Source organism: Aspergillus bombycis (assembly GCF_001792695.1).
Source record: "Aspergillus bombycis strain NRRL26010 chromosome Unknown contig00098, whole genome shotgun sequence".
Taxonomy (NCBI): Eukaryota; Fungi; Ascomycota; class Eurotiomycetes; order Eurotiales; family Aspergillaceae; genus Aspergillus; species Aspergillus bombycis.
This window is the reverse complement of record NW_019170100.1, coordinates 1-24,795: the sequence shown is the minus strand read 5'-3', so window position 1 is coordinate 24,795 and position 24,795 is coordinate 1. Positions and strand designations below refer to the sequence as shown.

The window sequence follows — 24,795 nt, the reverse complement described above, 5'->3', positions numbered from 1 at the left end:
TCTACCGCCAGATGCGGAAGCTAGATGAAGCTGGCGTCTGCACGTCGGTCTGCATGCCTTAAACGGTGCTGAGCCATATTAAATTTAATTTAGCACTGCCCTGACAATGGAATACCGTTGCATACATCACAATGAACCTACGACAATCCTGCAGATCATCGGAGTGTTTCTGTTTGCCAGGTATTCGGACTGCGTAAACGCTGCCTCTTTTAGTATAGAATACGGACAGCCGTCAGGATGGGAAAAGAATACGGATACGATGGACCTCCGTTTGCCACATACAGCAACGATCGACCACTGGGGGAGCCGAAATTCATCTGCCATCTGCTACACAATATACACGTACACTTAGACCCTAGACGTATATTTAGACCTTAGAGAAGATGTTTCCACGGTGGATCGGACCCCTGCCGAGCGGAAGAAGTGGCCGATCGTTTCCACATCCCAGATTATAAAAGATGGCCAACTGATCCTGCTGTTTCGTCTTCAGCATCCTTCACATCGTCCAAAATGCATGTTGTTGCCAGTACCACGGCTTTTCTGGGCCTCATTTCTAGTGTTGCCGGGGGACACCATCGCAACAGAGACACCAGCCAGCCAATCTTAAAGCCGCCCGTACCAGAACCTATTGTTGTCACCGAGCTTCCTTTGCCTCCTGTCGCCGACAGTAAAGAGGGCTCTTGTACTCCGGAAGTCAGCCCTCACCGGACCGGATGTCTGCTCAAATCCTCCCAGATCCAAAGTGGAAATTTTCTTCCTGACAACAACCATGTCCTTGTCAGCTTAAACTTCTCAGGGGCTCCAGCAGCGCCCGATCCGGCTACCATTTACAATGGGACCCATTTGACCCTGATAAAGGCTGATAGGACCAAGTTTCCCAGCGGTGACCCATGGAAGTGCATTACCTGCGGCGTGCCGGAAGAAAACAAGGTCGCAGCACAGCGCTCTCTCCCTATCCTCAGGCGTTTCTGGACGGCAAGAGGGCGCTAATCGGGACGAACATCGTCGATTGTGGCTCGGCGCTGCTCGCAAGTGCTGAGTGTACACCGGATAAAGTGCATATCTACCCAATCCGTTGGAATGTCAAGGCAGATGGCTCGGGGCCTGGGGGAGATATACGAGAATTGCGTCTACATCCGGATAATGTGCACTTAGGATTCAACTCCTTCACCTTCTCCAATGGCCAATTAGGACAGTTTGGCTACTTTAGTCGACTGCAGTTTAACCCATCGCCGAAGACAGGCGAACCTCGCTCGGCGCGATACGATCTGGTTAACGTTACCAGACTCTATAGCCCGGACAACCCCCTGCCGATCAGCGCAAAAGGTAACCAGCTAGTGGTTAACCGGTCAGCGATTGCGGTCGGCGAGCTTCGCGGATTCACCGGACGTGGTAAAGAAGTTACGTATATCGGCAACCCCATCGAGTCGTGCAACATCGACGTATTCGCTGCCGATCTCACAACCGGAAAGGTCCGTCGGATCACAGATCACCCCGAGTATGTCGATCCGATGGATGTCTCTCCCGACGACAAGTGGCAAGTCATCCTCGATACTCGAGGGACGGGCCGGCAGATGTTCATGGCCGGCATGCGCGGCATTCCACCGATTATCGACCTGATCGCTACTACGGTCGCCTCCTCCACTCGCAACAATGGCCCTCGGCGATTTTTCCGGCCGTGGCTTCTGGACCACGATGGGGACCGTGGAGACTACTACGGCCAGCAAATCAACGGCGACGGCGATGGCAGCCCGGGCAGCATCAACGACCCCAATTGGAACGCCGGGGCAGACCCCAAGTGGTCTCACGACGGCACACGCATAGCCTACTTCGAGAACCTGGTTGTTGCACCTTCTTGTGGCGGACAGAATCCTCTGCCATGCCCTAACTCGACTGAACCAGGCGGTCGGGTCACCCGTCTGATGCTTGCTCACCTTACCAGCCGTGAGCCGCTCGATCTTGAGCCGGTTGCTCCCGTCTCCGATGAAGTTCCCTGGGGTGTTCCATATGAGCCCGAGAGTGCGCTGCCAGACCGTCCGTTTCTAGCTGAGGGAAATTACACCTTGAAGGGAGAGGTCTCCGGCTCGGCTTCTGTGTCAATTATTCATGACAAGGCCATCCCGGCAGCGATCAAAACCATCGCAGTCGCCTATCGCAACTATTCCGATGATGGGTTACATTATATCGACGGCTCTGAAAGGTTCACCAGTACTGTCACATCCATGACGGTAAACAAGGTAGACTGGTTTTCCGACCTTACGTCTACCGGACAAGCCACCGGGAGCAAGAAGACTAGTCCTGGTGGGTTCCATCTGGAAATCGATACCATGACTAACATATTCAATGCAAACGGAACCTTGACTACCGCCATTGATGGAAAGGTCTGGAAGCAGCCGGCGAATGGGACTTGATCGCTGGTCACGCTGAATTAAGGCACCGTGACTGCGTGTTAGGGCTATGGGGAACCGCCTTGTCTCGGGTTGGGTGAGCCCTTGTATATAACTAGTTGAGGCAGCCTTGCCTGTACATATTCTGTATGAAGGAGATGCAAAATTCATGGTTGTCAAATACCACCTTTTCTACCATGATGCACTAGTGATCTTCCATCATCCGTAGTACTTTGTAGAAAAACTGGGACACGTGGCTATGCAATTACTCAAGTTCCCCACAAAGCTGCTCTCTTCCCTCAACCCTACAATAGCTTGCATCCATGGTTCGCTCTCTGGAAGGACCTCTGAGGCCTTGGTACCTCAGGGAGCGGAACAATCGTTCCAAATTATCCCAAGGCATGCACGAAGCAGATCATTATCGAGTACGCTTCCATACAATAACCCTTACTACTCCTCACAAGGTATCTCATTCCACAAGCATCGAAACCGCAGTCCAGTCGAAGACTCCAACCAAGTATGCTGTCTCGTGTTAGTTCCTCCACAAACATGCCTGCTGCTAGACCTGTGCCCTCGTCAATATTCCCACAATAGGTAAGACGACGTCCTATATGGCGCGCTCGCACTCTAGTCACTCGAATAACCCACGTCCCACTCAAGGTGGAGAGAATGGTTCTATTCCAAATAGGCAATACGATAACTCTCGAATCCGTCTAGTGCGAAAACAAATCCTTGGATGTGCACTATCAACCCTTTCAATAGATCCTTCTTCCAGGCTCCATGGTTCAAGTCATTAAGCTCCACCTTTTTCTCTCGATTCCCACGTGCGGATCTACTCGGAAGAAAATGTCATGGGGAAGATTCCCCATTGAGTGACCTTAGGGTGTTCTGTTTGGTGAGGTTTCCTTTGTAAATAACTTGGTGGGTGCGTGGGCTACATTTTCTGGGTCGGTTGCTTAGATTATTTACAAAAGGTCTATGTTAAAGTGTGGGCCTCCATGCACAGAATTGGCATATTCAAGAGATGAGAGTAAAAACGCAGTCAAGGCTTGCCTCAACCACGCAGGCCATGGAGGGACTTAGGGTTGACTCGGAGTACTCCGTATGTGAAGAAACACTCTCTTTTCTCGACGGTGTTTTTTTTATTGCGTGTGGACTCCTCGTGGCACCCGAAATGATAGTGGAGGGGGCAAAAAAAAAATTTTTTTTCGATAAAATGCGATGAGGCGTCGAAAGAAAGCGCGAGATCCACACCAACAGATCCATATTGCCACGAGGGCGTTGGCGCTAGAGACAGCAAAGGAATAACAAGCGCGCCTGTAAAAATTATTTGCTAATGATGGCACTGCACCGGAAAAAGCCAACCAGTGCCTGACGAACGGCTTTTCTTCTCCGAGGGTGGGACCCGATGGCCAAGCACTATAATGCATTAGATCAAGGCCCAGTTTATCGCTACCACGTGGCTGAGACAATCGATTAGCCGATGTCAAACGCTGCTGGGGCACTCGATTGGTAGAACCAGAATGGAGAATCGGTGGAAAAGAACGGCAGGATTCGAACTCGAACTAGGGTTAAGGAGGCCAAACGCGGTTTTCTTCTTCCGGCCGGTCCAGCCCCGAAAGCATAAAGTAGAATTAGTTTAAATAGTCGCGGGACCGACTTTCTTCATCCCCTTATTCCTCCTCTTTCGGTTCGCCAAATACTCCTGTCTTGAAGGGATTTCACCATGGGTGTCATTTGGGATCTTCTTGAGCGGGCAGCCTGCCTCGCTATCACTGCTGTCGCTCTTTTGGAAGGCCGTGCTGGCGCCACCTTCAACGGCACGCCCTCGGTCTTGACCGAGCAAGGTCTGGTCAGGGGATTTGTGGAGAGCGACACCAATGTTTTTCTGGGAATCCCCTTTGCGCAATCGACTGCGGGTCAGAATCGGTGGAAGGCTCCTCAGAGCTTAACCAAGTCCGCTACGGCTGAGTTCGATGCGACCTCCTATGGCCCTTCGTGTGCGCAGGCTATGTCCGGCAACAAAATCGTTGCCCAGGGCGAGGACTGCTTGAACCTAAATGTATTATATCCGGTATTGATCTTGCTTTTGTCCAATGAATACTGACCAAATTACTTTGCAGATCTGGACCCCTCAGAACGGCTCTAACCTACCCGTTAGTTCCTCCACTCTCTATTCGGGGCTTCGATAGAAGATCTTCTAACCAATGAGCAGGTCTTTGTCTACATCTATGGTGGTGCGATGGTCACTGGTGGCAATAGCAATGCTCAGTGGCAGGGACACAACTTCGCTCGCAAGGATGTGATCTACGTAAACGTCAACTACCGTGAGAGCATTTATGCTTCTCCCAACGCTCCCGAGCTCGACGGCCAGTCGCAGAACTTCGGCATCCTCGATATCGAGATGGCGTTGCAATGGGTTTACGACAATATCAGAGGTATGTCGTCAGCATTCTTGTCTGTCCCCTTGGCCATGCGGTAACATTTTTTGCCTTCACAGGATTTGGTGGTGATAAGACCCGCATTGTTTTGGGTGGTCACTCCTCCGGCAGTGTTCATGTAAGTACTAATCTCACAAAATCCTTCGGTCCAAATGGACAGTCGGCACGGAATATTGTCCCGGGTGGCTAAGCCGATCGTGGTGCAGGTTGATCATTACCTGTGGAATCATCCCAAGACATTCCTGGCGGGCGCCATCGAAATGTCCGCCAATGCCGAGTCGGGACCCGCCATCGCCCCTTCCGGCGTCGCCTTGACCCAAGTGGCTCAGGACATTGAAGCCGCCGGTGTTACACTCAGCTGTGACTCCAGCAACCCGACTCTGGATTGTCTTCGTGAGGTAGATGTGTACGGAATCCAGACGTCCTACTTCAACTCGACCTCCAACACCTGGTTCTCCCCGATTGTGGATAACATCACCCGCTTCGCTGACTACAAGTCGCGCTTCACCGCTGGCAACTACCCCAAGTCGGTCCCCTTGATTGTCGGCAACTCCGACCAGGAGGGCAAGCTCTTCGGTATGGTTTACTCCAGCGAGAACACCGATTTCTCCAAATGGATCAACACCTTCGATGCCGACATGGCCCATGTGCCGGATGACGAGCTCCTGGCAGCCTACAACGCCTCGGACTATGAAACGGTCTCCCTCATGAGCGGCGCCTCCTACGGAGACGCTCGATTCTTCTGTCCCACCGACTACCTGATCGACGTCCGTGCCAACGAGCAGCCTACCTGGGTGTACCGTTGGTTCGGTGATTACGACAACGTCATAGGCATCTCAGGCATCGGCGCATCGCACGGAAGCGAAGTGCCTTTCTTCCACGGAGGCAACGAGTGTTTCTCGAAACTGACCGACGTTACAGAGGCGGAGCAGGCGTTGGCTGATTACATGAACGACTGGTTTGTTGCCTGGATCAAGAACCCCAGCGCGGGACCTGGCTGGGACCAAGCCAAGCCCACCAACGGGCCCTTGGCGAAGCTCGGTGTTCCTGGCAACGAGCTGGCCATTGAAATCGGAAGCACCGGCGACTACAACGGCCGCTGCCAATCCGTGTTCAACCCCAACATCCCCAAGTACCCGGTGGTCCAGAACCCGGTCACCCTGGCCGCATCCTCCTAAATTTCTTTATCATCGGCACTTAGACATTAGCATGCAGCATTAATTAGACATATACCCATTTAGACAGGTTTAATTAACTGTCAATTATAAATTAAAACCATGAATACGACCGGCAGTTGCGCGTTTTTTACTCCATATTAAATTTGGGCTAGTGGACCCCAATGCGAAGGATTGCATGATCCTCAGGCAGACCAGAGGACCAGGCCTTTCCGCTATTCCCGCTAAGAAAAATCCTGCATGAAGAATCTCGTGTAGAAGGATCGATTCAGGTACAGCGCCACGTGTTTCACTCTGGCTCACGATCAATTGGACAGTAGACAGTGGGGCGATGGATCCATAATCACGGACTGAAAACATTTTCGGTCGCCGGTAGGGTAGCATCCCTAGTTAACCCTAGTGCCCCTAGTTAACCCTAATTTTCCTCAGCCGCCATCATCATAGCCACCAAAACCACCTCGTTCCCGTGTTGATAATGACATGTAAATATAGCTCGGGCAAATCCTTTACAAACTTTACATAGAGATGTTAGCCAAAACCAGAAATTGGACTCCGTTCTCGACGGCAGACTCGGGAAGGATCCGGGATACGGGCAGGTGAAATAAACCAGCAGAATGAACGGGGCAGTTGTACTCCGTACCAGAAGTTCGTTCTGCCGAAGTTTTTCCCATTTATTAACCTGACTGCCTAGTGTCGGTCTTGGAGCCTCGGCATATGGAATTTCTAGAATAGCGCGCATCCATCGAGATCGATTGTTGTCCCTGCATTGGTGTATTCCCGCTGGATCTAACTGATTTTGTGCTTTCTCCTATCTCTAAACTCTCCCCTTTCTGTAAAGGAATTTCGGCCGCCTCTCCCTATATCCTAAAGGTCCCCATGTCGCACTATTGTGTATGGATAGCCCAGTTGGAGGCTTATGTTAAGATGCTCCGCTATCAGCTAATATTTGACTTTCATGATGCAAATCTGCGCAGGGGCAGAAGTGTATTTCTAAGACTCAAACATAGAAAACAGTGTCGTTGGCGGGTTCGTATAAGCGCCGAGAAAAAGGGAAATTAGATGTGTGTTCCGAAACCACAGGACATCTTGCAGGCTATGTAACCTCGTGTCTCATGTTGGAGACTTGGAGTAGCGTAGTAATCAACTCGGTCCATGATTTCATGATCCAAGCCTGTGCTCCCGGCACTGTCCGTATCCGGCAACCTGGACATCGTTTGAGTGGAAACATCTCCACTCCGTCCAGCCATCCCGAGCTGTCGGAACCGTGGAAGTTTATACAGACTATTAGGCCCTTCCAAGAATGCTACTCGCTCGTGAAAAACACATACTCATAGTTGCCCAATAGCATCGGCGTATCCCGATCAGGCCCTAGCACTGTCTAGGAATAAGCTTCGCCATCGTCAGATTTCTCTAATCGAGCCATGCTATCTGGACCAGTGGGAGAGAGGCATCGATTCCCTGTCCGCTGGCAAGATTCCACAAAGTGTAATTGAGGCGCAAAAACAGGTCCATATTATCAAGGTTGGCAATGTATTAAAAATCTCTGTCTTTCGCACACTAACGTTACAATTGAAGGCCCCTTCGCTCTCTTTCGTCGCCCCTACGGCTTTCACTCGTTCCAACTGTTTAAATGGCAGCCAGTCCTTCGTTCGCTCTTTCATAACGGTGGGAACGCCTGCAGATCGTCCCTATGGCTCCCCCGGGAGTCGGACAGGTGGTATGTGTCTTTTTTTTTTATGTTTTCTCTCTCCGCGTGGAGCGCATTTGATCGGCACGGGAACCGGTGAACTGACGATCACTTCTGGCGCGCACGTTATAGGTCGGATGGTACATCTGTACGATTGTCGCATGTGTCGTCTTTGTTACGCGGTTGGTAGTGCGATGGCGGAGGTTCAGCAAGTTTTACATCGACGACTACCTCGTCGCGGCGGCGTGTGTGTGTTTGATCGGTGATCTGATCATCCAGCATCTCATGTTCAATTGGGGTAAGTTGTGTGTGGGTTGGGCTCGGATATGCATGGAGAGAGAGGTTTCTGACGGTTCTTTGCTGTTTAGGCATGACGGACAGGGCCAATGCATCGAAATCGGATATGATCAATATGATGAAGGTTGGTGGCACCTTAGACAACCGGATTTGTGGCATCGCACGCTGACCGTCTGTGATAGATGATCATTCCAGGCTCTACCCTTTATGTGACTTCTCTGTGGCTGATCAAAGTCGGCATGGTTCGTACTCTTGACCGCGATGGAGATCAGGGCTGTGGACTAACCAGTTGCGCATGCAGGTTTGCTTCTACAAACGTCTGGCGGATCGAACCCACTACCAACGAATCTACAACGTCGTCCTCGTCTTGCTGGCCGCTACGTGGCTCACTATCTTTCTTAATATCATCTTCAAGTGCTTCCCTGTCGACCGCATTTGGGATATGGATAACCCAGACCGTGAGCTTTGCCCGACACGAGCGTCAGTAAACCCGCACAAGCTAACAAATGCACAGGGGCATGTTCGAAGAAGCAGTCCCGGATCAATTACTGGATCACCATCTTGTGTACGTAGTCGCAGCCTACACATCCTTTCATATCAGAAACCCCCACTAACCTCAAACCCCCCAAAACTACAGTCAACATCTTCAGTGATGTAATCAGTGAGTTACCCCCCCCCCCCATCACCAACCCGACAAAACCTCACTAACAGTCCACCACAGTCATCTGTCTTCCGATCTCGCAAGTCCTCCGCCTCCGCATGCCATTCAAACAAAAGCTGGGCGTAATGTCCATCTTCCTGCTCGGTATCATGGTCGTGATCACAAGCAGTACGTGCCCCCTCCCCTCCAAGTTCTCACTCCCCTTCCACTCAACCCAACCCAAACTAACCACCCAAAAAAAAAAAACACAGTAATCCGCGCCATCTTCTCCTGGCAAAACAAACAAATGATCACCTGCACGGTGTCCATGATCGAAACCGCGATCGCAATCATCGCCAACTCGCTGCCCGTGCTGCGCACTCTTTTTTTGGTTCGAAGTCTCGCAGCGGGACGTACTACAGCAGCCGAGCGTACGAACTGTCGCACTCCCACGGGCCAGTGAAGTCGGGTCCCCTGAATAAGGTGACGGCGTCGGTAGCGTCGAACGCTGTCACGGACGGCCATGGTTCGCCCTCGGGGCTGTCGAGACACGACTCTGAGGATGAGTTGGTGAAAGATGCTGCTTCGCCTCCCGTGGATGAACATCCGGGCATCTCCGTCACGACCGAGTATCATGTCTTTCACGGCAGGTATTCGAGTCCGAGTGTTAATGCTAGACAGCATTGATTTTATTTTTTGTTTGTTTGTTTGGTGTAATTTATAGAGTGGGGGGGTTGGATCGATTGGGTGATCCGTGGTACTTATTACTAGGTAATTCATATGAGTATATGTATATGTATATGTGTGTATAAGCGGATGTCTGGTATGTCAGTATATGTCTCCAGCAAACTTGCTTTTATCAGGGTTCATTGCACAGCCCATCTCTTGAACATGTTGGATGGCAGGACTCCGAGAGGAAGATGCGGGGCAAGGACAGTGGCGTAAAGTCACCGTGTAGCTCAACCTTGTGTAAGGTAGAATAATATACAGTATGTAGGATGATACATTCGAGGTATCAATAATGCTTGTTTTTTTTGTTTTTTTTTTGTTTTTTTTTTTCCTTATCTACTGGGTTATCCACAATATCAGACGAGGATATACATCAAAAGACGCTGACCGCCTGCTGCATTCTGCTTTCCTAGGTATGTGCCGGCAGTTCTTGGCTCTAGTCCCAAAGAGGTAAGCCGAATGGATGCTCATGATGGACGATTGCTTAAGGGCGGTCAGCCAACCAGTACCAGTATTATGGACCTGGGCCTTGAATTCTAGATCGAGAAACAAGAATGGGGGAAATAAAAGAAAAATTAGAAAGATGAGGTCTAAGGTTTTACTGTGAAGCAATAGCAGATATTCAAGAAAAAGAAGTTGTAGTGGTGGTAGTAGTAGTACTAGTAGTTCATAAATTGTACGGTTTAGTTATGTGTTATATATTTCCCCGACCGTCAAGTTAGGAGACATCAAGTCATGAATCAACAAACAATCACAGTATTTTATACTATTGACGTAGCCGCGGGAAATTACGGCATAGGAAGAAAGAATAGGAAAGATAAATTGGTAAAAAAAAAAGGAAAAGAAGAAGAATACAAGAGAAATGCGAGAAAAAAGGTGTGAGGGCAAAAACAGATGTTGCAGAAAAAAAGAAAGCGCGAGCGACGCAGGGATCGAACCTGCAATCTCTAGAGCCGAAATCTAGCGCCTTACCATTAGGCCAGCCGCCCAGCTGCTGTGAAAGACTAGTCGGAGATATGAGTTCTACATCACTCTAAATATGCCATACGTACTCTGTAGAGCCAACTGCCTAGACTAATACCAATGCAATATTGTTCTATTAGTCTCGATACAACCTTCCTTTATATGAATTGAACTAGTTATTAACCAACAATGGATAGCATCACCGCGCTATATTAGTCCATGCACCGTAGGTATAGTCCACTGATCATAGATCCGTACTGTTAACCGGCCATCCATTGATGACGGTATACGCATCTGTTGGCGTCGTGCCATGCAAAACATCATAATGGGTACGATCTCCGCAGGTTTCTCTATCACGAGCAGTCGAACATCGATCCTGCAACATCGCAGCGATTTGTTCGCCCGCCTCGCGGCCCTCAAACCACGCACCGTGCAAAAATCCGAAATAAGATGCGCTGGTCGCCTCGCCGGCGAACCACAGCCGGTCTACATTGGCACGTAGATTCTGATGCATCTCTAGTGTGGTTCCCACTGGCCAGTTGGAGTAGCTACCGTACGCCCAGGGCTCGTTATTCCATCGGGGATATACGAATGCGGTGGGCTCGGGTATTCGCTTCTCTGGAAACATCTCGCGGAGCACAGCGAGGACCTCCTCTCTGGTTTGCTCGTTGGTCTGTCTCTCTACACGGTATGCCTGCTCTTCTACGACAGTCACGAACAGGATATGAGACCCAGGCATGAAGCTGTCTTTCGAAAGCGATTGGAATACCGGGTAGTACCCGCGGGTGGTAGGCGACGCATAGAGGAAAAATTGCGTGTCAGATGGCCAAAACGTCTCATCAAACTGCAGAAAGATCTTGGTGTATGTCCCCATGGTGAACTTCTGAATAGCAGTTTGTTTCCATTTGGGCAAGGCCGGGTGGAACTGTACGACATCGTTCTGTAGCACGCCCAGAGAAAACGTGCAAATGGCATATGCTGCACTGACACAACTGCCATCGTTGTTGGTGATTTTGACACCTTTTCTGGAATATTCAATATCGGTCACTTGAGTGTTGAGCCGGAGCCGACGGTCTTGGACTTCTCTGTGGAGGAAGGTTGACGCCTCGCGTTCGATGATTGTACTGTACCCACGAGGATCCACCACCATGTGGTTATCTTCACCAAATTGGTTGAATGTGAGATTCTCGGCGGCTACTCCGAAAATGAATGAACTGGATTCAGGGCTGGCTGCGCATTCCCAGTCTGTGAATTACTGGTTAGTTAGGGTTATCGCGACGTCTTGTCCTCCCATGCGCTTCGTACCCCAATTCCACCATTCCACTGCTTGTGCCTTCATATCGTCGCGCCGGGGGTTCCAGCCCGCCATAGCAAATCCGGTACGCGCATTGTTATCTTGAATATTGTCTAATAGCATCCGTCCCGCATCTCTGTAGGCCACATCCTTGACGTCGCTGATGGCGTCTAACAGATGTTGGTAGTCGCTGTAGCCGGTCTCGTCATATGTGAGAACGGAGCTGAAATTGTCCGGTGTGTTCTTGAGTCTATGTTTGTTGGCCTGTCAAGGTAGGATCCTGTCAGTTACATATAGAACGAGAGGGAAAGCTCTGTACCGTACCAGTGTTACGAGTGGGTTCTCTTCCTGAAGTTAAAGAAGGCCACATACATGGATCAAGGGCACTTACCTGCTCTACTTGTTCCAACACCGTGTAACTGCGCTGATAGCTTAGCAAGATTGCCTTTCGAGAAAAGCGATATGAGCATACCCAATTCGCACCAAATTCTATCACGTAAGGATTCCCATTCTTGTCCTGACCGAAGTCTGTACTCCATACGCGCCCGCCAATAGTATTTCGATATTCCAAAATGACGAAGTCGTGAATCGATGCGTTTGATAAAGCTTGCTAGGAAATTAAGTCAATGAATAATTATCCTACTATCCTTTTCGGGGCTTGTTGGTAGCCTCGATGATGCACTTACTGCTGCCGTGATACCGGCCATTCCACCTCCGCTGGGTTACGTTAGACCCCTGCCGCACCACGAAGAAGGTTATTATTGTCTTACAGGATTGCCACTGTGGTTTCTGTACATATTCTATCCTCGGGTGGAGGTTGTGCGACATGAGCGAAGGCCGACTTTATTGTTCCCGTGGCTAGTAAGAGACTCGAACATATCGACAACGTGAAATGCATGTTGTCTAAAGCTTACACGATGTTTGGTTCTGAACGGAATCCGACAGCGCTACGCAGAGCTTTTGTAACCCCTACTGGCTGCACTGGGCAGCCCATATCTTGGTACATGACCTTCGCTTGGCGTTCAGTGACTGGGACAATGGGTTATCTCTGCACCAGCTCACCAGATCGCCCGTGAGGCGATATGCAGCAGCCTGTGATCAGCAGGACAGTCTTGGCATGATAGCCAACTAGTCAGTAGACGTTTAGGCTGGTGGTCAGGAAGTTTAGCACCAGATGGGTAAGTCCAGGCGGATTGAACCTCTTGTCATGTGGGAGGGTTGATAAGCATTTGGCTGGGCCAGTCACGATGCTTAAATAGTGGGTTAATTAGTTGATGAACAGCTAGCCGCTTGCTCTAATCATTGACCCTTGGATGGGGCCCGCCTTAAGTTCTCGTTGGCAAATCAGATCCATTGCTGCAGCGAGATGACTCGTCTTTTATCAAGGCCAATTCAGTCAAGCCGGCAAGCCCTAGCTTCCCCGCATCCGAGGTTGGACATTCCGTTTCCATCTTGGTTTCTCAATAAACCAAGGTAGCGTTACTTCAATATTAATATCTGTCAACGCTGCAAGTACGGTTCCGCCACGCAACTCCCTTTCTCCCATACTTTCATTGACCGCCATGGAGGAAAGAAAGGCCGAATATGTACCGGAAGACGATGCGCAGCTGGCTCGTATGGGCCATAAGCCGGAACTGCATCGGAATTTTTCCACCCTGTAAGTTGATCCCAGGAATCTGGCTGACCGGCTAAATGCTGATTCGTGTTTTTAGTTCTATGCTTGGCTTAGCATTTGCGGTGCTTAATGTAAGTTTTCCCCCCATCCCTGGATAGTCCTCTCTGACGAATCATAGTCTTGGACGGCCCTCTCTGCGAGTTTATCGATTAGTCTGACATCGGGTGGCAGTACCAGTGTGATCTGGGGTGAGTTTCTCAGTACAAAATTGTTTTTGTATATCGCTTACGGCTTGTAGGTCTGGTAACAGCTGGCACTTGCAACCTGTGCATCGCAGCCTCCCTGGCTGAATTTCTCTCGGCATTCCCAACGTGAGTCTTGGCAATTTCGCAAAGCAAAAAAAAAAAAAAAACCAACGAAGAAATACGAGATAGAACGAGGGAGGCTTACCTGTGATTGCATGTTAGGGCGGGTGGACAATATCATTGGGTAGCTGGTAAGTAGTCTATCCCTTGCATACAACCGTCTCACTAATGTCGTCAGTTGGTATGTTGGCCGAACACATCAAGTTCTTTCCGCACGCTAAACAGGGCAGTGTCTTGGCCGCAATGGGTTCCGATCCTGTCTTGGATTACCGGCTGGGTTAACGTCGCGGGATGGGTAAGTGCCTCGTTGAAGATTAGGCTCAGCAGCGAAATTAACCCTATAGGTTGCGCTGGTGGCCACCAACGCCCTTCTTTCAAGCCAGTTGATTGCGGGAGTAGTCTCCGCGGTTTATCCGGTAGGCCTGTCTTATCCATGTTAGATATGTCGCTCATCGTGGCTAGGACTTTGAATGGCAGCGATGGCAGCAGTTTCTCATCTACGTGGGCCTCACGTTGGGCGCGTTCGTTATTAACGCGTTCATGAATTCCGTGCTTCCACTCATCTATCGTGGCGCTTGTATGTATGCCTGGGGCCGTATACGCTCGGTGCTAATTTGGTAGTTACTTGGTCGATTGGCGGTTTTGTTCTGGTTTCTATCACTGTGCTGGCGTGCGCTTCCCCGGACTATAACTCTGCCTAGTAAGTATACCCTCGGGACTGAGATTCATTGGCTAATGGGATAGTTTCGTATTCTGTGACTTCGTGAACCAAACTGGCTGTAAGTTTCCGATTCCCGAGAGATAGAACGTCGCTAATGATTGTCAGGGCCTGATGGCGTGGCGTGGCTACTGGGGGTTTGTCTCCCATCCCGACTCGCTGAGAATGAAACATACTGATTCTTTAGCTTCTCCAAGGAGGATTGGGAGTCACCGCATTTGTAGGTTGACTCTACCTTCCAATATCTATCATATTGCTAATCTTGTTAGGATGCCGTGGTACATATGATCGAGGGTACACCTAACCCCGTGCCTTATCACGCGACAAGGCTAACCCTCACTGGCCGACAGAAATCCCGAATCCATCCATCAAAGGACCCAAGGTCATGTTAACCTGTGTTGGAATCGGCACCTTCACCGGCTCCGTGTTCCTCATCGTGCTGCTCTTCGTCGCAGGCGACATCACCGATGTGGTGAGCTCAAAAGCAGGGCCCTTGCTGCAGATCCTCCTCCACGCGACCCAGAACACCGCAGGCGCGATATGCCTACTCATGTATGTTTGTTTGTCTCTGACGTCCCTCAAATCGACAGGTCAACTAACTTGATAGGCTACCCCTCGTTTGTCTGATCTTCGCCTTGCTCAGCGTAATGACAACGAGCAGCCGGATGATCTTCGCATTCGCTCGGTGAGCTCCTAGCCCTATGTTTCATGACCCGGACGAACTACTCACTTTCTCAAGGGACGGTGGGCTCCCCGCCTCGCGCTTCTTCGCCCATGTCCATCAGAGACTCGGGCTGCCTTTGAATGCACTGGCTTTGACAACGCTGGTCGTGATCATATTCGGTCTGATCTTCCTCGGGTCTTCCAGGTACGTTCCATATACATTGACAATATATAATACTCGGCTAAAAAAAAACAACAGCGCCTTCAACGCCATCGTCTCCTCATCCGTCGTAGCACTGGATCTATCCTACGCCATGCCGATCGCAGTCAACTGCCTCCGCGGACGGAAGACATTACCCGATCGGAAATTCCGGATCCCGAATGCGATCGGATGGGTGATTGACATTGTCAGTTTTCATAGCGTCTACCTTTGTCCCTGGCGTCAACTAATGGTGTACATACGTAGATCTCCCTGTCTTATATCGCTCTCACGACCGTCTTGTTCCTGTTCCCTCCTTCTCGTCCGGTGACGGGGAGTAGCATGAGTAAGTGTATCCTACGAGATCTTCTAGTTCTATCTGATGTGACTGCTGCTGACATGTGTAGATTACTGTATCGTTGCATTCGGGATTATTGTCCTGGTGTCGGTGGTGCAGTGGATCGTGGACGGACGCAGGAATTTCACGGGACCGAGGGTTGAGACCGAGACTTAGCTAGGTCGGTCGGTCTATGTAACTTAATGTCGGTAGAGTGGTATCTATTCCCTGTCACTGAGGGGTGTCTTGTTCTTGGGTGTGACGTTGCATGACCTTTATGCCCAGGCGACGAATAGAGTCCGAACGACGATAGCATCGCTGTGTATACCACCGAATCAGAAGAGTCCAAAATGACCCTGACCCAGTGTATTACGAAACCAATGGCCTGAGGGCTGCAGCAGAGTACAGAAGAGAGGGTTACCAAAGCCATCGATTGGACAATCGACAACCACTACCTCACTCAAACCAAGCAAAGCCATCATAAAAAAAATGGAAGACAAAAAAGGATATAATTAACTCATATGCCAGCATACTACCTAGATCCCAGATCTCACGTTAAAAAAGAGAAAAAAAAAATCAAAACGCAGTAACCACTCGCTACAAGCACCCAAACTCCACAAATGCAGAACCCTATCCTATCAGAACCAGTTCGAGATCGTCATCATTCATTGGGAAACCAGAGACTACTGAATCTCATAGAGGGCGAACGCGCGCTCGATGTCTTGTAAGGTCTCCTTGTCTCCGTATGCGTCCATCAATGCTTTGTTTCGGCGGAGGCGCTCTGTTTCCTCGGGGTTGTGTGCGGGAGTGGGAGCGTTGAAGTAATTGTAGACACCGAAGCCTGACATTGTATTGTTAGATGGGGTGTGTTTGGGTGGATTTATCGAGGGTGAAGAGAAAAGAGGGCGGTTTACCGAGGGCTATCATCCCCATGGTTGGGAGGTACCTGGATTCACCACATGTTAGAGCCATGTTCTTCCGATGCTCGATGAACCAGGGCGCCAGAAGTGAAGATAACATACCATTTACCAATATTTCCCTTCACGGGGGGAACGTACACAGGCCGCTTGAAGTGCGGGCGCTGTGGTGCGGACGGGGTGGTGGATGTATCCATGGGGTAAGCCGTAAACCGTAAACCGTAAGATTGTCTTTGTATGGGGTGGAACTTGCTCAACTTGGGAATGGAAATCTTGGGGAAATTAGAGTTCTGAATGGGGTTGACGAGAGCATTGGTTATATATCTTGGGCTCAATCGGTTGGACTTGGGGTTGTGGAGAGTCAGTGATGTGATCCTTAGTGTGGCATGATCGGGGAAATCGTATGATTGAAATTAAATGATCTTCAACGTCGGTCATGAAACGCCCGTGCAGCTGCTGATCATCATGACATTATGGATGCAATGATAGCCCGATCTACTTCTGCTGCGGTTTTACCCGTGTAATAAACCTGGGTTTGGTAATGATATTGAAACCTGGGGTGTCATGATTCCTCCGTTCTGTCTTTGCTGAACTGCCGTGGTCTCTACCCGGCTCGCGAGGATCGAAGTGTATGCATCTTCAACGGTATCGAATATACTTTTGGCCTCAAGATCTTCGGTGATGGTCTTATTTCGTACCCTGACGACGGCCAAGCTGTCTCCGTGATCTTTGTGGTCGCGTTTTCCCCTCGATTTCCTTAACCATGCCCCATAATATTGCTGGGATTAGAGGCCTATAAAAAATAACTAGAAGGAGATAGGACGGCCACGAACGCAGTGGGGAAGTCGTAACAAGAAAGGCGCACTGTGAATATTGCATTTGATTGGTGATCCCATTGCCTTTCACTTATGATATATCTATGTACTGGAATTGACAGTTTTGGCGCTCGGCTGCAGATTCCGCGCCACCGGAGAGTGCCGCACGACTAGATATTTATATAAGGATGGGTTAATAGAATGTTAATTGGTTGACAGGGGGATTTGGCCTTTTGAAGAATCACGCACGCAGCTATCAATGACATTTATTACATATCGATATGAAGGCATTATCTGGAAAGTTTTCATAAAAGCATACTTGGAACAATCCCGTGCATAACAAACATGCCAACTAGGTTCACTCTACTAGTAGCTACTATCAACTAAATGACATGGATTATTCTTCCCTGAGCGCTGTCATTGATTAGATCAATCCTCGAAGCTGATTCTAGTTTATGAAGTCCCGGATGACGCTGTGGAGGAGTGGCTCGCATCGACCCTTCATTATATCACCAGCATCAGACTCGGAGGAACTGTACCGCAATGCGGCGCCCATCCAGGAGACTACACTTTTCTATGTACCCTGATCATCTGACATTGTATATGCTTATTTTCGGAGAAGCCTAATGGCTGTTATTCTGCAAAGAATCACGTGACTCGGAATGCCAAACAATCTTCCTTTGTTGGATCACCACTTGGTAACCCCAATCAGAACTTCAAGGGGAACACTTCATCATGCGGTACTTCCAGGCGTAAACTGTCTCGAGATAGTATTGATGGGCAACAATATGTTTCCAAACGAAGGGATTCGGTTCTTCAATTCACATGCTCCCGGGTATTTTGGGGCTTCGCAAGCCTTCACTACATGGCCACAGAAACACAAGAGTTGTTCGACGATATTATGGAATTTGACGGGAGCAGCCCCATGGCATGTAACCTCGTGGGGGGATATTTATCTAACGCCTTGCTCTGCTTCTCATACGACCTCAAGAGTCAATGCCGCTAATGTGAGAAGGCTTACATACAAGGTTGTAGACGTGATCGCACCCAATCTGCATAGAGTACTACTCGACCTGCGCATGTTCTGGAATAAGCTTGAACTCAATGCTTGTCCACTTTCGGCGCAACTAAGAATCACTCTCGTCTTGTATCGAGCAGAATGGCATTAAGTAGTAACTATCCTCTTTTGATTTGACACTGCCGCCGTGAGTATGTTTTCAGTGGTCTTGAACTCGTTCCTTCATAAGTTACATATTGCTCTCATTATATCACGGCGTGGATTTTTCGCCGCTGCCAGAAGGACCTTTTCTGTTAATTGGACCTCTGGCAAGAATTGCTCAATTATGAGGGTCATAAGTCGATCGCCGCAGGTTGGATTTCTGGCAGCTTCTTCAAGCACTTTTTCGGTTATCAGGACTTCGTCCCCTCTTTGAGTAAAAAGAAATCTCACCAGCCCGATATTGTCGATGGATAATGTCACCATTCGAACTATGGTTTCTTCCTTAATCACAGCGAAGTCTCCTCGTCTTCGTGCTATATTCACCATGTTCTCCAGTCTTTCCGCCTGCTCGGGCAGACCTCGACGTCTGGATGACATGGCGATTTTCATCATTTCTGTGAATATAGGTAAATAGGCCTTCTCGGCTTTCGGGCCATAGAGGTCCAGCGATTGTGGAAAGTTCTCCAACGCCTGTTCAAACTCCTCCGAATCAACCAATATTAGTCCAAGATTCTGCAATCTATGTAGCTTGGGCAATTCAACTTCCAACGTTTTCTTTGCATCTTCAGGTACTCGGCTATCCATAAGCCATCTCCTATCTTTTCCATTCTCAAGTATTCCCGAGGACTCCTGATGGTCCCAGACAAGCAGAAAATTCCGAGTATATACCGCTACCGACCGTAGAAAGCCGTTCCACCCATCGAGTCTCCCCCATTTGAGTTCCGTTGGCAAAAAGGCCGAGTGAGCTGCGTCGACCGGAACGAAGCCAAGTGTTATAACGACACAGTGATCATCATATGGTCTTATAAGTGTAGGTCTAGACGCTCCTTGTAAGAGACAGACGATATCGCCTTCTCTGACCAACCCTGGCCATTTAATTAACTCCCATGGAACCACCTCGCCTTTCGAATGCTCACCCGTCATCTGTACAGTGACACATGCATCGTAGCTATCATCCCATGGGTCGTCTTTGGATGAGTTCAGCTTCACCTGACTAACTACGCCAAGAACACAGCCTTTACCCCTGATCACTGCAATATCCTCATCATCCCATGTCTGTACACATGCCTGCGTACCAATATAAAACTTGATGAGTCGACAGAGGGCATCCTTCCATGGTACGGTATAGTCGGGCAATATGGCCGCCGGAGCATGAGTATCGGAGCTCATGCCTAGCAGAGCATAAATCTTGTCCCGACGATCAGTAGCCTCACAGTTGTGATACATGGTTATTAGGTCTGCTATAGGGCGTATGTGAAGGGAAAATCGATCAGAACGAGCCATCACGCGCTTAGATCGTAATGTCGCATTTTTTATTAGAAAGACTGCCGTGTCTATCCGATTTCGCATGTCTGCATTGGTAATGATGTCCTGCAGTGCTGTCAAACCGGAAGAGAAGGCATGTCCGTCAATTTCGGCGGAATGACATGCAATCAGGACATGTCGCGCTGCAGCAATCTCTTGAAGCACCTAAAGCTGTCAATACCTTCTCCAAATTCTTTCAATTGCTTGCTATCTTACCCAGACACGCCGGAACCATGGCCGCCAAAGAAGTGCGAGGACTGCTTTCTCGTCGTCTATGCCCACACGATAATGAGCGTTTGCAGCCTTGCGTATTACCTCCAGGGCTCTACCGCCTTCATCGGAAATCTGGTCATCATCGATGCTAGTGGCCTCATCTTCAAGCCAGACTACTACACAGCTCGCTTTGGCATATATTTTGGCCATAAACTGAACCTGACCGCGCCGTTCGTCTGTATCATTTTGATTAATACATATCGCATCTATCCATATCACACGTTCAATAAAGTGATCTCGAAGGTGCAATAACGCCGCATGGAGATTCGTGGTGACAGATAAACTGCCTTTATCGAGGAAAATAAAGTGAGGCTTTTCTGGGGCACCCCATACATACGACAAAGCCTCGTATCGATGGGTCCCTACTGCTGAGTCGTGGAGAGGATAGTCAAATAGTTGGCATTGTATTGGGGCATGTCTATCCTGATGTGGCATCAGCCGGAGTAAGCGGATATGGCCTTCCGGTAGAGGAGAGTAAAGATATGGGGAGGAACTAGAGGGGATGATTTCCGTCTTTTTGGAGGCCATGGGTGCAGTGAAGGAGGACTTGATAGAAGATATTTGGGAAGCACGTACGGTTCTCGAGCGTTGGTGGGCAATTTTGATGTTTGAATCTCCAGAAGTGCTGGAACCCCACCATCGGGTATCGAAGCGCATGGGAGCTCTCAGCCTTGTCGAATTCCCCTCATTTCGGCCCTCCTCCTCCGGCGTTTGTCATATTAACCATTTTATTCTTGCCTGTTGGGCGTAGTATCTCTCCGTTGAAAGCCCGCGTGGAAGCATCCGAGGCGCTATGGTGACTCCATGTCACTTATTATTTCCTACATCGCAAAAAGACTGGTATATCTATATGCATCTGTAGCTGTCTGTGACAGCCTTATGGGCTAAATATTTATTTGACTTCCGTTTAGCACAAAGAAGGCCAGTATAAGCTTGACTACACTGGGCGATTTGATTTAACCATATCTCTGGACAAGGTCCTTCATATCGTTGAGCATCCTAGCAGCTTTTTTAGTGCAAAGTGTACCCGCGAATTGGAATGAACTCTTACTGCTCTCTGAGTGCTTGATTCTCTGTAAAGAGGGCAGAGACTTGGGTATTGAATCTCCTATCACAGGGTCAGCACTCAATGGCAGTTTAGTTTCGGATCGTCGTATGCTCACAGCTTGTACAGGTCTAGACGGCCATCATAATCTTCTTCAGAGGCCGATTTCTGTACGTACGAGTGATATGCTGCCAAGTATTCCTCACCAAATCGGTTACAGACTGGCCGCCACTGGCCAAACTCATCTACATAGCATCCAACACGTCAGCTCGAACATTGTGTATGTGGTAGCCAAATGGCACAACATACATTCGTTATGCGCGTAGAAGGAACAGGCGTCAAACACAAGAGACTCGCCGGTTGGTACGTCAATTCCAGAGTTTCCATACCAGAGATCTCCATGGACGAGTGAGGGTTTTACAGACCGACCATCTGATTCAAGCGGACGCAGTAGACGTGGTATAACCTTGTCAAAGAGGATCGGAATTAGGTGATCTAGTTCTGGGTCTGGCCCTTTTGCCTTGATTTCTAGATCGAGGGCCATCTTCATATTCTTCGTGAAGAAAACCTCCCAGCTATCTTCCCACTCATTAATTTGTGGTAAATTACCACTGTATGTAGTCGTGTGGAAGCCAAATTTCCCCGTCGGTGACGTACTGTTCTGATGGACAGCCGCGAGGCGCGCAGCAAATTTATGCGGATCTGGCATCTCATGCGTCATTTCTCGATACTCACATAAAAAGAAATGAATGTCTGGTGTATCATTGTATGTTCCCCATGCTATGGGCCTCGGTGCAAAGCCTGGAAGCAGGGTATATATGGCCGTCATTGATTCGAATTCCCCATGGACCATATTCTTGCCTCGTTCTTCAGGCACAATCTTGATAAAGAATGATGCTGGTGTTCCATCGGCTAATTCGACATCTATGCGGCTAGTGTGGCCCCAGAAGCTGCTTCTATGGCTCTGGGAGGATACGACATGGCATCCTTTTGGTAAGTCTTATTAAATCTCAGTATTTTGTATGTCTCGCGACTATATGGAACTCACGCGCCACGACGTTCGAGTCAACTGTGGTGTCCCAGTCAAAATTCGAAGCACTGTCACTAGTGTTTCCTATTACTTAGATGTTGGCCTTGTGCTTTATCTGAATCTCAATTCTGATTTCAAGAGAGCCCCACGATCCTTATGATAAGCAGGTCCGGCAAGATGTGTTAGGTTTGGCAGATGCCAACTGTGTAGGGTATTGATAAAGAAGAGATTGCTACGGCTCACAATGGAAAGCGGAGAGCACGCCAGTTCTTGTTACTGTAACGTAGTGGAGCAACGTACAAAGATGCTGCAAATCTCGGCTGGTGGGGTACAAGCCAGGATCCCTAATTCTTGTGCCCCGCAGTAGCGACTTCAAAGATACAGTGCTGCATCCCCTCCACACATTTGACCTCCACACCTGCGTCCTCCAATATACTTCTCCCGATGTTCTCAGCCATGAATACTATTGGCTCAAGGGCAGTGAAGTGAAGTATTCTCAGAGTATTGACTGTTTCTAAAGCAATGGTGTGGACCCTGTCAAGGAGAATCACCCTGGTCAGGGGCAATGTACTACCTTGGGCTTAGGGTAGTCACAGGACTGTGGGTGAGTGCCCTAGCATATCTATGATACATTGGTCACTATCTCAAGGAAGGTGATACTTGGTTCCCAACAAGCATTACTATATCACTACGTTCTTCGGTTGGGACACTTTCGTACTTAATATACTGGTATCACAACATATGAGGTTATCCATCATGGATACTCCCGGCCCCAGACATGGTGGGTCGGGACATTCGCTCCGTTTAACTTTCTATTGCACAAGAATGGTTTGATTCGAATTAAGGTGAAATTGGCCGATGTTACTTTTGTAGAAAAGACATGTTTGCTCTTTCAACGATTTCTATGGGCCAATATCGTAGCAGGTACCACATTGTGTTTTCTATACATGCTCGATTATTCCTACTACCCTCAATACAGAGGCGCATGTCAGCCCTACGTAAGGAACCAGATAAGTCGCGGATTCCGGAAGCTCCGGACGCTAAAATCTAGACCGAAGTGAATTTTGCTCGCGCAATATATATTGGAGGACCACGTAAGCCTCAGCTTAAGAGGTCTTACCTTCGACTAGTATCACTCCGGTTCAAGCCAACATGGTAGTATAGAATGATAGAGCTAATCGTTTCGGTCTGGTTCTGACTTACCAATAATCATGGAGGAGAAAACATAGTTCGATCCACCTGTGGAGACCTTTTAAACCTCGCAAGGAGGAACCAAAGCACCAGTTTGATGTTTCAGTCTTATCGCTCACGTGGGGGTGTCTGCCCTTGATCCCCAGATGTCGAGTAAGGGACGTGCGAGGAGAGGCACACATTCCAATCTCAGCCACTGATTTATTTGTTCCAGATACTGTGAAATTTCTTTCCAATCGTTCAACGGTTCCTTTCGAACGGGAAATTTCGAGATCTCCACAACGTGCATGAGGGGCGCCGCCAAAGGCCAAGAGACACCGGCCGTATTTATCCCTGCCGCCAACGAGAAGGATCCTATGGGAAGATACGAGGAACAGCCATCGACATCACCCCACAGGAGACTCTCCCCTACCACGGTTGCACGGTCCAATGGTGGGATCCAATCGTCTCAATCACTGATTGAACCACGGTCTCGACGAGCTACAGACCATAAGACGCCTTAAGGAACCAAATCTTCATTAGCTTCCCTGAAGGCACTAGTTTAATTACTTACCTTTGATTTATTCGCCGATTCTCCCCTTAACCATTGCTTGCTCCGATTGCACACACTCAATAGCTGGAACATATCACTGTGCTTGTTGCCAGTGGTTTGGGGGTATTGTCGACTTAGGCTCTTATTGACTGCATTGACACAGCCAGTTGTCTTAATCGAAATTATTTTTTTTTTTTTTGGTCTTTCGCATAATTATTTACCCATCCAGCTGTCGCGTGCCCAACACACTGCATCGCCCTTGCATGATTTCCCCAAGCAGCAGCTTCACCAGCAATTCTGTACAACCCGCGGCCAGATCTTGACCACCAGTCGATCGCAACCAATTGAACCCCTTGCGCCACTCCCCAATGCAACTGTACTTCTGCCCATAGTAACCGGCAATGTTTTTGAGAACGCTATTTTCTCTGCGCCCGCGCAGCTACACTTTGCTTCAGCCCGTGCACCACAGCCCTACGGAATTCGCCATGCGAACGTCCAAAACAGACAAGGTCGTCACCGCGGCCGCCGATGGCGACGTCGCAGCAGACAATCTGGACACGGACAGGAGAAGGCTGGCCGAGATGGGCTACACTCAGGACATGCAGCGGAACTTCTCCGTGATATCTTTGCTGGGGGTGGCCTTCTCGCTGGCCAACTCGTGGTTCGGTGTCTCCGCCTCGCTGATCACCGGTATCAACTCAGGTGGAACCGTGTTGACCATCTATGGAATTCCCTGGATCGCCTTCGTCTCGACCTGCGTCGCCGTCACGCTGTCAGAGCTGGCCTCGGCCATGCCCAACGCTGGCGGACAATACTTCTGGGCCAGCGAACTCGCCCCGAAAAGATATGCCGCATTCGCCTCCTACCTCACCGGATGGCTCGCCTGGGCTGGCGCCATCTTCACCTGCGCCAGTGTGGCCTTAAGCTTAGGCTCAGCCGGCGTCGGCATGTGGCAGCT

General features: G+C 49.3%; 9 protein-coding genes across 9 annotated transcripts; 5 read left to right on the top strand and 4 right to left on the bottom strand.

Moving 5' to 3' along the window:
- Positions 1 to 510: 510 nt before the first annotated feature.
- ABOM_009504 (uncharacterized protein) lies at positions 511 to 2,411 on the top strand (the record flags this gene model as incomplete). Its single annotated transcript, XM_022536632.1, has 2 exons — positions 511 to 912; positions 963 to 2,411. 2 exons carry the CDS (start codon positions 511 to 513, stop codon positions 2,409 to 2,411), a joined length of 1,851 nt encoding a protein of 616 aa, XP_022385725.1.
- A 1,702-nt stretch (positions 2,412 to 4,113) lies between these two features.
- ABOM_009503 (carboxylesterase) lies at positions 4,114 to 6,006 on the top strand (the record flags this gene model as incomplete). Its single annotated transcript, XM_022536631.1, has 5 exons — positions 4,114 to 4,449; positions 4,511 to 4,543; positions 4,603 to 4,825; positions 4,888 to 4,946; positions 5,035 to 6,006. 5 exons carry the CDS (start codon positions 4,114 to 4,116, stop codon positions 6,004 to 6,006), a joined length of 1,623 nt encoding a protein of 540 aa, XP_022385722.1.
- A 1,687-nt stretch (positions 6,007 to 7,693) lies between these two features.
- ABOM_009502 (uncharacterized protein) lies at positions 7,694 to 9,314 on the top strand (the record flags this gene model as incomplete). Its single annotated transcript, XM_022536630.1, has 10 exons — positions 7,694 to 7,720; positions 7,823 to 7,988; positions 8,059 to 8,111; positions 8,170 to 8,229; positions 8,289 to 8,445; positions 8,502 to 8,552; positions 8,625 to 8,648; positions 8,709 to 8,816; positions 8,900 to 9,058; positions 9,127 to 9,314. The coding sequence occupies 10 exons, from the start codon at positions 7,694 to 7,696 to the stop codon at positions 9,312 to 9,314; spliced, it is 993 nt and encodes a 330-aa protein (XP_022385723.1).
- A 1,249-nt stretch (positions 9,315 to 10,563) lies between these two features.
- On the bottom strand, positions 10,564 to 12,511 carry ABOM_009501 (putative flavin containing polyamine oxidase; the record flags this gene model as incomplete). Its single annotated transcript, XM_022536629.1, has 5 exons — positions 10,564 to 11,564; positions 11,625 to 11,877; positions 11,933 to 12,223; positions 12,300 to 12,330; positions 12,384 to 12,511. 5 exons carry the CDS (start codon positions 12,509 to 12,511, stop codon positions 10,564 to 10,566), a joined length of 1,704 nt encoding a protein of 567 aa, XP_022385720.1.
- A 664-nt stretch (positions 12,512 to 13,175) lies between these two features.
- ABOM_009500 (amino acid permease) lies at positions 13,176 to 15,687 on the top strand (the record flags this gene model as incomplete). The annotated part of the gene is made up of 19 exons (XM_022536628.1): positions 13,176 to 13,270; positions 13,326 to 13,359; positions 13,407 to 13,476; positions 13,527 to 13,599; positions 13,696 to 13,724; positions 13,824 to 13,888; positions 13,938 to 14,009; positions 14,056 to 14,170; positions 14,215 to 14,293; positions 14,338 to 14,372; positions 14,420 to 14,448; positions 14,499 to 14,531; positions 14,581 to 14,605; positions 14,662 to 14,863; positions 14,919 to 14,996; positions 15,051 to 15,179; positions 15,234 to 15,381; positions 15,441 to 15,519; positions 15,581 to 15,687. The coding sequence occupies 19 exons, from the start codon at positions 13,176 to 13,178 to the stop codon at positions 15,685 to 15,687; spliced, it is 1,497 nt and encodes a 498-aa protein (XP_022385721.1).
- A 506-nt stretch (positions 15,688 to 16,193) lies between these two features.
- Positions 16,194 to 16,624, bottom strand: ABOM_009499 (uncharacterized protein; the record flags this gene model as incomplete). The annotated part of the gene is made up of 3 exons (XM_022536627.1): positions 16,194 to 16,351; positions 16,425 to 16,456; positions 16,533 to 16,624. The coding sequence occupies 3 exons, from the start codon at positions 16,622 to 16,624 to the stop codon at positions 16,194 to 16,196; spliced, it is 282 nt and encodes a 93-aa protein (XP_022385730.1).
- Positions 16,625 to 18,482: 1,858 nt separating this feature from the next.
- On the bottom strand, positions 18,483 to 20,567 carry ABOM_009498 (HET domain-containing protein; the record flags this gene model as incomplete). Its single annotated transcript, XM_022536626.1, has 2 exons — positions 18,483 to 19,931; positions 19,983 to 20,567. 2 exons carry the CDS (start codon positions 20,565 to 20,567, stop codon positions 18,483 to 18,485), a joined length of 2,034 nt encoding a protein of 677 aa, XP_022385731.1.
- A 428-nt stretch (positions 20,568 to 20,995) lies between these two features.
- Positions 20,996 to 21,805, bottom strand: ABOM_009497 (uncharacterized protein; the record flags this gene model as incomplete). Its single annotated transcript, XM_022536625.1, has 4 exons — positions 20,996 to 21,038; positions 21,091 to 21,147; positions 21,203 to 21,329; positions 21,394 to 21,805. The coding sequence occupies 4 exons, from the start codon at positions 21,803 to 21,805 to the stop codon at positions 20,996 to 20,998; spliced, it is 639 nt and encodes a 212-aa protein (XP_022385708.1).
- Positions 21,806 to 24,238: 2,433 nt separating this feature from the next.
- ABOM_009496 (choline transport protein) lies at positions 24,239 to 24,784 on the top strand (the record flags this gene model as incomplete). The annotated part of the gene is made up of 1 exon (XM_022536624.1): positions 24,239 to 24,784. A coding segment is annotated over one exon (546 nt), but the record flags the coding sequence as incomplete, so codon positions are not given.
- Between the last annotated feature and the right edge of the window lie 11 nt (positions 24,785 to 24,795).